The 15,297-nt window shown below is 53.9% G+C and overlaps 2 protein-coding genes across 4 annotated transcripts in view; one reads left to right on the top strand and one right to left on the bottom strand.

Moving 5' to 3' along the window:
- Fpgs (folylpolyglutamate synthase) overlaps positions 1 to 13,557 on the top strand; it is a 24,802-nt gene extending 11,245 nt beyond the window's left edge. Inside the window, exons 1-15 of one of the 2 annotated variants that reach the window (XM_021184176.2) lie at positions 1,820 to 1,983; positions 3,263 to 3,391; positions 3,478 to 3,531; positions 4,932 to 4,996; positions 7,883 to 7,997; positions 8,100 to 8,177; positions 8,274 to 8,335; positions 8,422 to 8,524; positions 8,715 to 8,792; positions 9,057 to 9,204; positions 9,291 to 9,380; positions 10,069 to 10,219; positions 10,564 to 10,639; positions 11,140 to 11,206; positions 12,662 to 13,557. In XM_021184176.2, the coding sequence (XP_021039835.1) occupies positions 1,846 to 1,983; positions 3,263 to 3,391; positions 3,478 to 3,531; positions 4,932 to 4,996; positions 7,883 to 7,997; positions 8,100 to 8,177; positions 8,274 to 8,335; positions 8,422 to 8,524; positions 8,715 to 8,792; positions 9,057 to 9,204; positions 9,291 to 9,380; positions 10,069 to 10,219; positions 10,564 to 10,639; positions 11,140 to 11,206; positions 12,662 to 13,071 (1,764 nt within the window). In that variant the 5' untranslated portion in view covers positions 1,820 to 1,845 and the 3' untranslated portion in view covers positions 13,072 to 13,557. Of the gene's footprint in view, positions 1 to 1,819; positions 1,984 to 3,262; positions 3,392 to 3,477; positions 3,532 to 4,931; positions 4,997 to 7,882; positions 7,998 to 8,099; positions 8,178 to 8,273; positions 8,336 to 8,421; positions 8,525 to 8,714; positions 8,793 to 9,056; positions 9,205 to 9,290; positions 9,381 to 10,068; positions 10,220 to 10,563; positions 10,640 to 11,139; positions 11,207 to 12,661 lie in introns of those variants that run through there. The other variant, XM_021184183.2, reaches the window with a different exon arrangement.
- Positions 13,558 to 14,086: 529 nt separating this feature from the next.
- The window catches only part of Eng (endoglin), a 36,263-nt gene continuing 35,052 nt past the window's right edge, over positions 14,087 to 15,297 (bottom strand). For both annotated transcript variants that reach the window (XM_021155803.2, XM_021155804.2), the window contains exons 14-15: positions 14,943 to 15,044; positions 14,087 to 14,803 (exon numbers count right to left, since the gene is read on the bottom strand). In XM_021155803.2, the coding sequence (XP_021011462.1) occupies positions 14,679 to 14,803; positions 14,943 to 15,044 (227 nt within the window). In that variant the 3' untranslated portion in view covers positions 14,087 to 14,678. The remainder of the gene's footprint in view (positions 14,804 to 14,942; positions 15,045 to 15,297) is intronic.

Raw genomic sequence — 15,297 nt, 5'->3', positions numbered from 1 at the left:
ATGGTTGTTAGCCACCATGTGGTTGCTGGGATTTGAACTCTGGACCTTTGGAAGAGCAGTTGGGTGCTCTTACCCACTGAGCCATCTCACCAGCCCCAGGACCAGGAATTTAAAGTGATCTTTTGCCACATAAGAATCTGAGACTGGCTGGGTGCAGCTATGGTGTCTCAGGTCCACCTGGGTTACAGATGAAACTCCATGGGGGTGGGGTGGGGGGAGTGGGCCAAGAATGAGTGAGGCTGTTCACTGAAATATATGCTTGGACACTTTGATGCCAGCACTCAGGAGGCCAGAGCAAGGAGATGTCTGTGAGTTTGAGGCCAGGAGTACGTTCAGAGAGCAAATGTCTAGATTTCTCCCCAAACAGTCCTTGCTTATTTAAAATAGAAATCTCTGCTAAATATTTAAGCCCACTGTAGAAAAGCAGGGGAGATTGAAAACCCATTGCTGTTGTCCAGTGCCTTGCACAAATGGAAGTACCGCCTCACCTACAATATAATGTGAGATTACTGTTCCCTCCCTCAGAGGGCCCTCAAATCCACTCTCTACCGCGGGGGAGTTTCCAAAGCCCCAATAAGATTACACACCTTCCCCTAAAGCCAGCAAATTTACTCCAAATTTTTTATCTTTTTTTTGGTTTTCGAGACAGGGTTTCTCTGTGCAGCCCTGGCTGTCCTGGAACTCACTTTGTAGACCACGCTGGCCTCGAACTCAGAAATCCGCCTGCCTCTGCCTCCCGAGTGAGTGCTGGGATTAAAGGCGTGCGCCACCACCGCCCAGCCAAATTTTTTATCTTTACTTAATTTTTTTGCCTGTTTGCATTGTGCTTTTAGAGGCCAGAGTCTCAGATCCCCAGTTTGGAGTCTACAATTGTGAGCCGCAGTGTGGGTCCTAAGACTTGAACCTTGAGACTTAACCACTGAGCCATTTCTCCAAACCTAATTTCATACGGGGCTCCAGGTCCTTGCTGATGAAGCATCCCGGGAGCAACCCGGTCCAACCAAATGGAAGTCTTTCCCACTGTCTCCTTCTTAGCCTGGAAATCCCCCCCGAACCACACAGGCCTTGATAGGGGTGTCAGTCTTCCTAGGCTTCTAGAGTGAGTTAAGAGTCTGGAGAGGCCGGGCGTGGTGGCGCACGCCTTTAATCCCAGCACATGGGAGGCAGAGGCAGGCGGATTTCTGAGATCGAGGCCAGCCTGGTCTACAGAGTGAGTTGCAGTTCAGCCAGGGCTATACAGAGAAACCCTGTCTCGAAAAACTAAAAAAAAAAAAAAGCAAAAAACAAACAAACAACAAAACAAAACAAAACAAAACAAAAAAAGCCTGGAGAGACGGGGTCATATTCTTGACCGAAAAGGCCTCATCCCCACTATCTGTGTGAGCTGGGACATTTCGGTGCTGGGAATTGATGATGACACAGGCATCTGCCAGCCCTGTAATTCTATTCTAGCTCAGAGCTGGTCTGCCAAGGAGCCGGGACTGAGAACTGCTGGCTCGGATTGGCTATTTTTGGATATATAGCGAAGTCTTTAAGACCTGGTGCACAGACCATTGGAGGATGGCGACGAAAAGAGTACAGAGTTCCTTTAAGGTGGAGGACCCCTCCCAGGAACACCCTCTTCCCTCCACCCTCCCCGGCAGCGCGCCCCTTAGAAGCATGGCGAGAGCAGCGCACCTCCGGACCATCTGCCCCTCACAAAGATGGCCGTGATAAGGCGCCGCTTCTCATTGGTCCGGGAAAATCTAGAGACTCGGATTGGTGGGCCTTAGGGTGGCGTCAGGGCGGGGCGGGGCGAAGCGGGGCGGCTCCGGCCCAGGCCTAGTTTGCGGTGGCATTAAGACTATGTCGTGGGCGCGGAGCCGCCTGTGCACGACTCTGTCCCTGGCAGCTGTTTCTGCGCGTGGTGCAACGACGGAGGGCGCGGCGCGGCGGGGTTTGAGCGCGTGGCCAGCGCCACAGGAGCCGGGCATGGAGTATCAGGTTTCTGACCGTTCCCGCGGGCAAACGGTCCCGTACTGACACGTGGGCAGCACCGGAGCCGTGCTCTGCTCTCCGCCAGCTGCTGGGGCCACCCGAGCATGAAGTTGCGGGGCTCGAGGGGCGGGGACATCCCAGAGCCCAGGGGAGGTGACAGGGACCGGAAAGTTGAGCTCAGGTGGCCCGATGTGGGAATTCTGAGAGCGCGTGTCCGGTGTTGCAGAGGGAATGGGCGCTGGTGACACACCAGAACGTCCAGAATCTGAATTGAGTTTTAGAAGTTCCAATGCAGGGCAATGCAGGATGAGGGGGAAGGAGGAGTTCTGGAGTACAGAGTGGAAATACCCAGGAGGATCTGGGATTGGGGTCTCCAAGACTCGAAGACTGGAATCCAAGTATTCAGAATTGACCGGCGGGCAGGCAGAAAAAGAGGCAATAAAGAGACCAAGAATCTAGAACAAACTGTAGGTTACAAACTGTGCCAGGGTCAGTTGTCAATGACCAGAACTTAATGCTGGCCAGGCAGGTGGCACCGGTTTAGGGCTGTGAGGCTTCCAGCCAAGCCTTGAGGATAAGAGGGCAGACGACCAGTCTGGTGCCTGAGAGGAACTGCCTAAGCACAGGTTTCTCAGAGTGTAGGGTAATTGAAACACACGACTGGATTTATATCCTCAAATGCCTCTCATTTAGGCCTCTCTGTTTATTTTCTGTTTCCACTCCCATCCCCCAAAGCCGGCTCCTGAGACTGTCTGTACCCACCTGTAGATTCTGGCCCTACAATTCTTGGGCTTACTTACCCTCCCTCTGTACCTCCTCTTCCAGATCTAATTGCTTACTTACATCGTCTTGTCTTAGGGTTAGAAAGTGGAACTCTTGAGTCTCAAATATTCCAAAATTCAAAGTTCCTAGATTTCTAATGTCCTGGCCCCCACTCAGTGGGTGTCCAGTAAGTATAGTGGTAGAGAGATTAAGGACAAAGCCTCCCTCCCAGGGTTGGTCTTGTGTGTGAAGGCTGAGGGCATAGAAGCTTGGGGAAGGCAGCCCAGGAAATGAAGGTCCGTTAATCTTGCCAGCTTTACCTGGCACTCCCTGGGTGGGGCTAGCTTGGCTGTGGCTCCCATCTTTGCTAGAACTGGAGATATGCCAGGGCTGTCCCCACCAAATAGCTGTAGGCAAAGGCAGTGTGGCTGGTATAACGGGCCTGTTGCCCTGGTTTTGCCACTGGTGGGCTGGGTCCCTCTGTCCTCAAGGACCCTCACTGAACTGGGACTATGGTTGCCAGGATGCTGTACGCACGCTCAACACCCTGCAAACCAATGCCAGCTACCTGGAGCAGGTAAAGCGCCAACGGAGTGACCCCCAGGCGCAGCTGGAGGCTATGGAGATGTACCTGGCACGGAGTGGACTGCAGGTAAGGTTGTACATCCTGCAAGACATCTTGACCCTATCTGCGTGAGAGCCCAGTGGCTGAGGCGAGGACCTTTCTGTCTGTTGTAGGTGGAGGACTTGAACCGGCTAAACATTATTCATGTCACTGGGACCAAAGGGAAGGTAAGAGTAATCCAGGACTCCATGTGGTGGACTGGTGCCCATCCACCTTTTTTTGTTTGCTTTTTTGGTTTTGGTTTTTCGAGACAGGGTTTTTCGGTGTAGCCCTGGCTGTCCTGGAACTCACTCTGTAGACCAGGCTGGCCTCGAACTCAGAATCTGCCTGCCTCTGCCTCCCAAGTGCTGGGATTAAAGGCATGCACCGCCACTGCCTGGTTCACCTTATTTTTTTAAAGATGTATTTATTTATTTTTTTTAAAGATTTATTTATTTATTATATGTAAGTACACTGTAGCTGTCTTCAGACACTCCAGAAGAGGGCGCCAGATCTCGTTACGGATGGTTGTGAGCCACCATGTGGTTGCTGGGATTTGAACTCTGGACCTTCGGAAGAGCAGTCGGGTGCTCTTACCCACTGAGCCATCTCGCCAGCCCAGATGTATTTATTTATTGTATGTGTAGGAGTGCACTGTCACGGTCTTCACACACACCATAAGAGGGCATTGGATCCCATTATTGATGACTATGAGCCACCACATGGTTGCTGGGAATTGAACTCAGGACCTCCGGGAGGGCAGTCAGTGCTCTTAACTGCTGAGCCATCTCTCCAGCCCCTGCCTGTCTACCTTTATTAATTGATTCTCTACATGCTGCTACCAAAGAGCACCTTAGGGTGTCCTGTTAGGGTCCCAATTGCTGTGCTGAAACACCATGACCAAAAGCAACCTGGGGAGGGAAGGGTTAACTTCACTTGCATTCCATAGAGAACAGTTTCTCCTCATCCAAAGAAGTCAGGACAAGAACTCAAACAGGGTGGGAACCTGGAGGCAGGAGCTGATACAGAGGCCAGGAGGGGTGCCACATATTGGCTTGGTCATCAGGGCTTTCTCAGCCTGCTTTTTTTTTTTTTTTTTTTTTTTTTTGTTTTTTCGAGGCAGGGTTTCTCTGTGTAGCCCTGGTTGTCCTGGAACTCACTCTGTAGACCAGTAGACCAGGCTGGCCTCTGCCTCCCGAGTGCTGGGATTAAAGGCGTGCGCCGCCGCCACCACCACGCCCAGCACCTCACGCTGGAGCTTATGGAGGCTCCCATAAGCTGGATCGCTGAGGCTCCCCCCTCTCAAATGGCCAGCTTTTGCCAAGCTGACATCAGACTGTCATGTCGGGCATGTAGGGAAGGAGAGTTTATTTGGCTGTGAGTTCTGGGGGATGTGGTCCCCCATGGCAGGTGATGATCACATGATCACATTGCATCCTCAGTCAGGAAGGGATGGATGTGTGCTTGCATGCCTAGGTCAACCCTGTCTAGAAACTCCTCCTCAGGCTTGCCTGGAGGCTCATCTCCCTGGTGATTCTGGGCGACAACCAGCAGTACCCATCATTTCATCCTACCCAATGCTTTCCAGGGCTCCACCTGTGCCTTCACCGAACGGATCCTGCGGAATTACGGCCTGAAGACTGGCTTCTTTAGGTACTGGGCTCTGTGTGAGTGTGTGTGTGTGTGAGTATGTGTGTGTGTCTCAGCTCTAGAAGGCTATGGTGCTAGAGCCAAGGTCAGCCTCTCTGCCCCTCTCCAGGTATTTGTTGATTCAGCAAACATTAAATCCACAGTGCCAGTGTTAGCCCACTAATAGCAGCCATCAGTTTCCATAAGGAATAAAATGGAGGGAGAGAGATGGGCCGGTGTCTCAAGGTGTGGCCTAAGTACCTGGCTGGAAGAACCAGGTGACCTTTTATTAATTTAAGTTCCAAATGTAATTTTTGCCCGTTAAATTTTTAAATTATTCTTCTTGCTTTATGTGTGTGTGTATTTTGCTGCATGTATGTGCTTTATATGTGTGTGCCTATTAGTACTGGAATTGCACAGGTTCTGAGCCACGTGTGTGTTAGGAATGAAACCCAGGTCTTCTGCGAGGGCATTCAGTGCTCTTCATTGCTGAGCCATCGATCCAGTCCCTGTTTGAGGCAGGTGCCACTCTAGCCCAGGCTGACTTGGAACTCACTCTGTCCCTCAGGCAGGCCTACAGCCTGGGCTCTTCCTACCTCAGTCTCCTGCTGGAGTTGCGGGTGTGAGCCACCGCACTGCAGAGCTTGGTTTTGCCTGCTTTTTAAATGTCTGGTTTTTTTGGGGGGTGGGGTGTCTCTCTATGAAGCTCTGACTGGCCTGGGATACTGTAGATTAGTCTGGAAGAATTCACAGTCTAACCTGTCTCTGCCTCTTGATTGCTGAGATTCAAGTTGTGCACCACTTTACCCACCTTTGAGTATGAATTATGTGTGCATGGGCACACAAGCATGTGTTTACCTCAGTGTGTGTTTTTCTGTCCTTCCTTCCTTCCTTCTTTCCTTTCCCCCTCTCCCCCTCTCTCTTACCCTCTCCCCTCCCTCTCCCCCTCTCCCTTCCCTCCCCTCCCCCTCCCCCTCTCCCCCTCCTCCTGTCTCCCTTTCCCCCTCTCCCCTTCCTCCTCTCCCCCTCCTCTTCTCCCTCTCCCTTTCCCCCCTCTCCCTGTCTCCCTCTCTCCCTTTCCCTCTCCCCTTCTCCCTCCCCCTCCCCTCCCCCTCTCTGCCTCCCCTCTCCCTCCTTTCTTCCTCCTCCTACCCCATCCCCTCTCCCTAGTCTCTTCCTCCTCTATCCCCCTCCCCTTCCCCCTCCTTCTCCCTCCCCTCCCCTTCCCCTCCCCCTCTCCTCTCTTTCTTCTTCCGAGATTGGGTCTCTCACTGAACCTGGAGCTCCTAGATTCAGCTGGATGACTATGCATTAGCAACCCCCAGGGATGCTCCTGTGTCTGCCTCCCCAGAAGTGGGGTAATCAACTCACAGCCGCTGGCTGGTTTCTTTTGGCAGGGGTTGGGGTGGGTGTGGATGGAGTTTGAGAATACTGGGAATCTGAACGCAGGCCCTCATACTTGTGTGGCAAGCACTTTCCTGACTAAACCATCTCCCAGGCTCTCCAGATCCAGTTTTTAAGCATAGGGATATTTGTTGGCTAAGATGTCTCTGCAGCAAGGAACACACACCTGACCCATAAAGGTGCAGAGCCAGATTGGCTATGGCCCCATGTCAGAGTCTCCACAGGGAGGCAGTAGAGCTCTGCCAGCGATAGCTGTGGTTTCTTCTGGAGGCAGCGCCCCCTTGTGGTTACTCACAGACATCAGAAGCCCACAAGATGTGGAGCTGGCTTACTGATGTGAGCCTCTCCTCCCCTGTCACCTTAAACAGAGGATGTTTCAGAGGAATGCATATGAGTATACTCCTGGGGATTTGTTCCCTTGAGGGAGGAGCATATCCAACATTAGCTTTGTCAGTTCTGTCAGGCCACCTCCATAAGCACCTGAAACCAGTTGGCTGGGGCCAATTCAGATCAACTGACATGTCCGTTTCCTGGAACTGGTGATTGTTCAAAATAAAGACATGGAAGCTGGGCAGGGCAGTGGTAGCATACATCTTTCATCCCACCACTCAGTAGGTGAGACAGGCTGTGAGTTCAAGGTCAGCCCGGTCTACAGAGTGAGTTTCAGGACAGCCAGGGCTACACAGAGAAACCCTGTCTTAAAAAACAAACCAAGGGCTGCCGAGATGGCTCAGTGGTTAAAAGTGCCGACTGCTCTTCCAAAGGTCCCGAGTTCAAATCCTAGCAACCACATGGTGGCTCACAACCATCTGTAATGGAATCTGAAGCCCAGTATATGTGTCACTGACCAAAGAATAATACTTTTAAAGCTTGAAAACATGTAAGGACTTTTTCATTACCTTGGGTGCCTTAGTGCGTGTGCATTGCTGTAGCCCACGAAGAGGTCAGGAGACAACCTTTAGGAGAAGTTTCTCTCGTGAGTTCTTAGGATGACCATAGATCATCAACGTTGGCAGCATGTGCCATGTCGCTGGTCCCTGATAATAAAGCTCTAACCACTGACCTTGGCCTACGTGGCCAGCCAGCCAGCCTACAGATGTGGATGCGGCAGGGGAATGACTCAGACATTTCCTCCCTCTGGATTTATTGCTTTGAGACTGAAAGGCGGATGGCTGTTATAGGCACGTGTTAGCAGAGCTACTAGTCCTTTGGGGCCCAGAGACTCTTGTTAGATCATCGTGGGGACAGGGCTATCTCCCTCCTTTCTGAGGCGGAGGTCTTAGTTGAGAGTGGTATCATAGGATGAACCCACCAACTGGCTAGGGACTGGAGGGGCCGCCAAGCTGCTGGGGCGGGGCTCGGCCTCCGCAGGCTCTGGAGGCCCTAGGCAGGAGCTCAGAGTCTTGAGGACGTCATGGAGCCTCGGGAACAGGGCAGACACAGTCTGATTAGGGCAAGGAAGGCCCGGGAAGGGGGGAGTCCCGATGACCCCAGGTCTCTCCACAGCTCTCCTCACATGGTGCAGGTGCGGGAGCGGATTCGAATCAACGGGAAACCCATCAGCCCCGAGCTCTTCACCAAGCACTTCTGGTGCCTCTATAATCAGCTGGAGGAGTTCAAGGTACTGTGGCTGGGGGGCTGGGGAGGGTCCATCTCCCCAGAGCAGGGGCTGGGGCTGTGGGGGTGTGGGGCTCTGGCCCTGACTGGCTCCTTCTGTGTGCAGGACGACAGCCACGTCTCCATGCCCTCTTACTTCCGCTTCCTCACGCTCATGGCCTTCCATGTCTTCCTCCAAGAGAAGGTGAGTGTCTTTCTTAGCCCTGTGTCTGAGTCCTCGGGGAGCAGAGCATGAGTGGAGGGGCTCCCTGCTCCCTGCGTGCCGTCTGCTCTCCTACAGGTGGACCTGGCAGTGGTGGAGGTGGGCATTGGCGGGGCTTTTGACTGCACCAACATCATCAGGTAAGGCAGCCGCTGTGGCTGTGGAGTCACCTGGAGCCTGCGCTGTGGCTCGGCACTGGGGAGCAGGGCCTTCTTGTCTCTTTCAGAAAGCCAGTGGTGTGTGGCGTCTCCTCTCTTGGCATTGACCACACCAGTCTACTAGGAGATACGGTGGAGAAAATAGCATGGCAGAAAGGGGGCATCTTTAAGGTAACATAGTGGGCCAAGGCAGGAGAGGTTCATGGGAGCCCAGGGTCTCTCCTTTTAACGCTTACCGAAAAATGACTGTGGCAAGTCAGGACCAGGTCCTAGCTGTCTGCACAGCCTGGCTTCTCATCCTTTTCCCTCTGTGGCCTCAGTTGAAATCAGCCCCTGTCCCTTTTTCCTGGTGTGCCTGCAGCCTGGTGTCCCTGCCTTCACTGTGGTGCAGCCAGAAGGTCCCCTGGCAGTGCTGAGAGATCGAGCCCAGCAGATTGCAGTGAGTGACTGGCTGGCGTGGCGGGGTGGAGGGGTGTGCTGACTAGAAGAACACAGTCTCCTGTTGGGCTTTGGGTTCCTCATGTGCAAGGGGGTAAGGGGGGCAGCTGTTGTGGCTCCAGGACACATCTGGTTCTGGAAGCAGGTCTTGGTAGGCCCTGGTGGGTTTGGTGGTTGGTGATGGGCCCTGGTGGTCAGAAGGCTTTCTAACATAGTGGTGGTGGCAGGTCAGCTGACCAGCTCTCCGCCTCCCCCTCCCCCACAGTGCCCACTGTACCTGTGTCCGCCATTGGAAGCCCTGGAGGAGGTTGGACTGCCATTGAGCCTGGGTCTGGAGGGAGCACACCAGCGGTCTAATGCAGCCTTGGCCTTGCAGCTGGCCCACTGTTGGCTGGAGCGGCAGGACCACCAAGGTAGGTGGGCCAGTGCAAGTGGGCAGCTCCAAGGCATGAGTGGAACCTGCCTTGGAGGGGTCTGAATCCAGGCTCACACCCTACAGACATCCCGGAGCTGAAGGTATCCAGGCCAAGCATACGGTGGCAGCTGCCCCTGGCACCTGTGTTCCGCCCTACCCCTCACATGAGGCGTGGTAAGTTGGAACTTCCTCCCCAGTCAGGAGACTGCACATCTCCGTTCCCCTGAGGTGTGTGTTGAGTTCCTCTTGTATCTGTGTGCCCTTTCAGATGTCTCTTTTGGTTTTCTGTTTGGGGGTTGGGGCAGTTGTAGATAGTGCCTCCCTCGGGGTGAGCATTCCTCTCTGGCCTAGAGTTCACAGCTCAGTTTTCCTACCTGCCAAATGAGATGCTGATGACACCCACTGCCAGGGGCTGTTGGATGGTTCCTGGTGTGAAGTCATTCAGGTGTGAGCCCGGAAGCCTCGAGCAGAGTGCCAGTCAGATTGAGGGAGGATGCCTCTGCTTCAGTCCTCCAAACTGCTCTCCTCCCAAAGTAAGGCTCAAACTGTTAGACCCCCGGAGAACAGCTTCAGTGTGCCAGGGTTGCTGTCAGGAACAGCCCTGGAGCAGATCTTGGGTCAAACTCCAGCCCTAGCCCTCACTTGCTGTGTGAGCACAACACTGACTGTCACTTGGGAATGTAGGATTGTGTAATAGCAGATGGTGAGAGCACCATCTCAGGGCTGTCTGGAAGACTTCACAGCAGGACAGTTCATTCCAGGAACCCAGAGGCAGCCATTAGTAAGTGGATCTGCCTGTAGGGCCAGGAGATCACAGGCCTTGTTGTGGATCTCAGAGCATTGTCTCATCTGCCTTTGCCAGGGCTTCGGGACACAGTGTGGCCTGGCCGGACACAGATACTCCAGCGGGGACCCCTTACCTGGTACCTTGATGGCGCCCATACCACCAGCAGTGTGCAGGCCTGTGTGCACTGGTACCGCCAGTCATTGGAGCGCAGCAAACGCACCGATGGGTGAGCTCTCTGGCTAGTCTGTCTGAGCATGCAGGGTGCAGACCCTGGGTAATAACTCCCTTAGGGCTGATTTCAGTAGCTATCAGTGGGCTGTAACCTGCTCTTAGGGAAAAAATGCTCTACTGATAATTCTTTAACAGTGATGCCACTATATGGTACAGATTTGAAAATGTCCTAAATGGTGTTTCTACAATAAAGTCTATACCCTGGCGCTGGAGAGATGGTTGTTAAAGGCCCTCGTTGCTCTTACAGAGAATCCACATGGGTTAGATTCTGGGGAAATGGCTGGAATGGTGTGGGAGGAAGGGCAGAAGGCATGTCCCACCCATTTCTTCCTGATGCAGAGGGTCTGAAGTACACATCTTGCTCTTCAACTCTACTGGTGACAGGGACTCTGCTGCCCTGCTGAAGCTGCTGCAGGTAAAGGACCCACCTGGAGGGTGGATGGGCGGCAGGTGGCCCTGGTTCTGGTGGGCGCCGAGGCCTGGACGTCCTCACCTGTAAATGGAGCCAATCCCTGTCACGCTTTGCTTGTGGGGCTGCATCAGTGCTAGGCTGCCAGGGCCAGAGTGGCTCCTCGGATCACTTCCCACTTCAGGACAGGAGGCTGGAGTGGTTCATATCCAGAGACTACTCCAGCCTGGGTTTGGGGCCTGCTCCTCAGCTCGGCTGCCCTAAGTAGGTACCACCTGACTCTGCACTCAGAACAACACATGCACGCACGAACTCCCTGTACAGCAGCAGGCAGTGCACTGAGGCAGATGGGGCAGCTATGGAGGGCTGTGGCTCATTACTACATATCCCAGTGCAGGGGCGGTTGTCTCCAGAGGTGTGGCCTGGGGAGTATTTGGAAGTCAAGTGGGGGTGAGGGACATCTTTCAGAAGACTGATACTAATGGCATCTCCCCTTGGTCTCCCAGCCCTGCCAGTTTGACTACGCTGTCTTCTGCCCCAACGTGACAGAGGTTTCATCCATAGGAAACGCAGGTGAGAGCGGGCAGATGGCATGGCTAATGCCAGGCACCCATGGCAGACTGCTCAGCGAGGAACAGGGCCTTCCAAAGCGTGCCAGGAGACAGCGGGTTCTGGTTTTTAAGATTTATTTTTATTGTTTGTGTGTGTCTGAGTGCCCAGCGCTTTGGAGGCCAGAAGTCATTAGATCCCCTGGAAGTGGAGTTAAGATGGTGGTGAGCCACCATGTGGGTACTAGGAGCTGAACCCCAGTTCTCTGCAAGAGCAGCAAGGGATGTTTAACAACTCAGTCATGTCACCAGCACCAGGGTATGTAGATTTTATTGTAGAAACACCTTTTGGTGCATTTTCAAAGTTATGGCATGTAGTCACAGCACTGTGAAAGAATTATCAGGTATAGCATTTTTTTAAAGGGCAGGTTACAGCCCACTGACGCCTACTGAAATCAGCGCTGTGAGACTCAACTAAGATTTATTGACTAGAAGAGAATAGAAAATCCCAGTGTGCGCTGCATGAAGATGGGCAGGTACTGCCTGCTGAAGACTCAGCTCTGGGAACCTACGGAAGAGTGTAGAACTAGCTTGCAGTGTGAAGTACATTTTTTGTTTGTTTGTTTATTTTTGTTTTTGTTTTTCGAGACAGGCAGGGTTTCTCTGTATAGCCCTGGCTGTCCTGGAACTCACTCTGTAGACCAGGCTGGCCTCGAACTCAGAAATCCACCTGCCTCTGCCTCCNNAGTGCTGGGATTAAAGGCNTGCGCCATCACGCCCGGCTTAAAAGCTGTTTTTGTTTGTTTGTTTGTTTGTTTGTTTTGGAGAAAGAGTTTCTCTATATAATAGCCCTGGCTGTCCTGGAACTCATTTTGTAGACCAGGCTGGCCTCGAACTCAGAAATCCGCCTGCCTCTGCCTCCCGAGTACTGGGATTAAAGGTGTGCGCCACCACACCCGGCTCAAAAGCTGTTTTTTTTATTACATTAATTAACTTGGGTTGGGGCACATGGGTGAAGGCCAGAGGACAACCTGGGGGAGTCATTTCTCTCCTTCCACCATGTGGGCCATGGGGATTATATATAGGCTGCCAGGCTTGGTGGGAAGCACCCCCTCACACTAAGCCATCTCACTGGCTCCCAGAATGCTTTTTGTATGCATTGTATTTTAAAAGCGTGTGTGTGAACCATGCAGATAGACCTCCAGGTTCCACATGGACCGACTGGGGAGATCTGGGACCTGTGTCTTTAACAGGCTTCCTGGGAAACACTCACGCCCACACGTGAGGGACCCCAGGGGACAGTTTGTAAAGGTGAGCGTGCTTCCCCTGACAGTGAGCAGGTTGCACTGGTCACAGTCCATAGTGCAGACAGCCAGCAGTCTGGTGAAGTTGTGCTTGTAAGGGCCAGGAGCTAGGCAGATGCTACCTTGCTCCCTTTCCCTTCCCCCTCCACTGACATGCCTGGTTCTGGACCCCACAGACCAGCAGAACTTCACTGTGACTCTGGACCAGGTGCTGCTTCGCTGCCTCCAACACCAGCAGCATTGGAACTGCCTGGCCGAGAAACAGGCCAGCTCCAACCTCTGGAGCAGCTGCAGCCCAGACCCTGCTGGGCCAGGCTCCCTGCTGCTGGCCCCGCACCCACCTCAGCCTACTAGGACGAGCTCCCTCGTTTTCAGCTGCATCTCCCACGCCTTGCTGTGGATCAGCCAAGGCCGGGATCCCATCTTTCAGCCCCAGAGCCTTCCAAGGAATCTTCTCAACCACCCCACAGCCAACAGCGGGGCCAGCATTCTCCGTGAGGCCGCTGCCATCCATGTACTGGTTACAGGAAGCCTGCACCTGGTGGGTGGGGTTCTGAAGCTGCTGGATCCGGCGATGTCCCAGTAGCCAAGGACCATCGATCCGGCGATGTCCCAGTAGCCAAGGACCATCCTCCATCCGTTTGCCTTTCCACAGACTCTTATACTCAGTGCCTTGTGATTTCTGCTCTCAGATTTTTTTGGACTGGCCCAGGGTCCTGGGCTCTTGGTAGAGTGTAGGGATGGGAGAGGCTCTCTGTACCTCGGCCTCTCCTTCCTTTGGCAGAGACAACAGGGTGCTTCCCAGAGTCCCCACCATCGTAGCAGGCTTTCAGCCTGGCCCATCTCCCTGCTGCCTCCAGGCTCAGGTCCAGCTTATTGTTGCAGCTGCCTGAGCAGCCTATGATCCTGCCTGAGGTTAGACCAGAGACTTCCTCCTCCCTCCCAATGCTTTCTGGCAAAAGAGAGGGCCCTTGCCCCGCATTTGGGGACTGTGTGTTGCTGGAACTAATTGAAGCTTTAAAGCCCTTTTATTTTTTATTTTTTGTAAATAAATGATAAAACTTTTGATTGATTCCTATCTTCCTAGCTCCCTCATCAGACATTTGGGGGTTGGAGTTTGGCACTGCAGTATAGGAGGAGCTGGATGGAGCCCCAGCAGTATGACCTAGGGTTGGTCCTCTTGTGTCATGAAAGACTGGCACACTGTGTGTCACACACCAAGGCACTGCATCGCAAGCCTCCTTGGTGACAATGCATTCAAGCCAGACGCCCATCTTACAGATGAGGGAGGGTGGCCGGCTTCCAGGAGCCTTGGAGCTGTCCACAGGCTCACTGCCCACAAGAGTCATGTACAGGATTAGAACCCAGAACTTTATAGGGGTAGCTGCGTCTCAGAGACTGAAGACGGGGCTTTTTAGTGTTTGGTTTCTGTCCCCTCTGACCCAAGGTTGGGCTACCAAATGAGCGAGCAGCAGAGAGAACTGACTTCCTCCACACATGGGCTCTGGCTGTCTGCTACCATGCCGACCCGAGGGGTGTGCACCCTTGTTCTGTGACGTAATTGCCCTTTTTCCCCTTCTCCCACACAACCCAGAGGGGCACTGGTTTCATGTCTGATTTATTAGTGAATATGCAGGACTTGGCCCAGGACCAGCCGCCTGGCCACGCCCCCCACTGCCTGGCCAATGGATGGGCTGGGAGGGGCTCGGCTCCCCCACCCCATCTAAGCCCACTGAGCTGAGCTCCCTCAGCTTCTGTTTCCCCAACCGAAGTTGTGCCAGTCCAGGTGAGGAGGCTTCTGGGGCCAGATGCAGGCCGCTCTGGGCTAGGCTGGGCATGTCTGAGTTCTTGCCTGCCCACCCTGCACAGGATCCAGCTTGAAGGCAGAGGCTTAGGCTTCTAAGCAGCATGGGTGTACACGGCAGTGCCGTGTCTTTCTATAGTCCTGGGCAGCCATATCCCAGAGCCCCTGGATTGGGCAGTTCTGTAAAGCGGGGTGAGGGGATCCCAAGGTATTCCAATCTGAAGTCTCCACTGGGAGGAATGAACAGGTTCAGGGGAGTGCTCCAGCCTTGACTGAGGGGAGGTGTTTGGTTCCTGGGACAAGTTCATGGCCGGTGGTTTCCAGTTTGCTCCGTCTCTCCTGCAGGGCAAGGGCTGGCTGGGGGGCTCCCCGAGGCTCCAGGCTGGGCACTACGCCATGCTGCTGGTGGAGCAGGGGGTGCTCTGGGTGCTCCCGATGCTGTGGTTGGTACTGCTGCTCTCAGAGGAGGCCGGGGCAGCCACTGCCACCACGGGCTCCCGCTTGCTGGGGCCACCTGAGGGGCGTGGGTGAAGGTCAGGGCCCCAGCCAGGACTCCCCGCTTCTTCAGAGGCTCTACTGGGTGTGCCCCGGGGTGGTGTGGACGGGCCCTGAGCGCTTGTTGTGGGAATGGAGTGGAGGCTTGGGATACTCACGTGTGTGAGAATAGATGTACCAGAGTGCAGCTGTGAGCAGGGCCCCAATCAGGAAGGCACCAAAGGTGATGCCCAGTACAGAGGGCAGGACAAGGCCTTTACCTGTGTGACAAAGGAGGGCCAAGATAGTCAGTGTGTTCTGGCCTCAGGCCTGTCCCTACCCTGTCATGCTGGCCTTGGTCACGGGTATTAGCTAGATTCAGCTGGGTCAGTGACTCGACTTCTCTGGACAGAGGTCTCTTCATCTGGCTCAGTACTAAGCCGAGGGCCCAGCTGGCCAGGCTCGTTGGGCCACCCTCCTGTCTCCAAAGCCCAGCAGGTAATACCTTTTTTTTTTTTTTTTTTTTTTTTTTTT

The sequence above is a fragment of the Mus caroli genome, chromosome 2 (genome assembly GCF_900094665.2).
Source record: "Mus caroli chromosome 2, CAROLI_EIJ_v1.1, whole genome shotgun sequence".
Taxonomy (NCBI): Eukaryota; Metazoa; Chordata; class Mammalia; order Rodentia; family Muridae; genus Mus; species Mus caroli.
The sequence above is the reverse complement of the archived record's forward strand: the minus strand, read 5'-3'. Positions and strand labels throughout refer to the sequence as shown.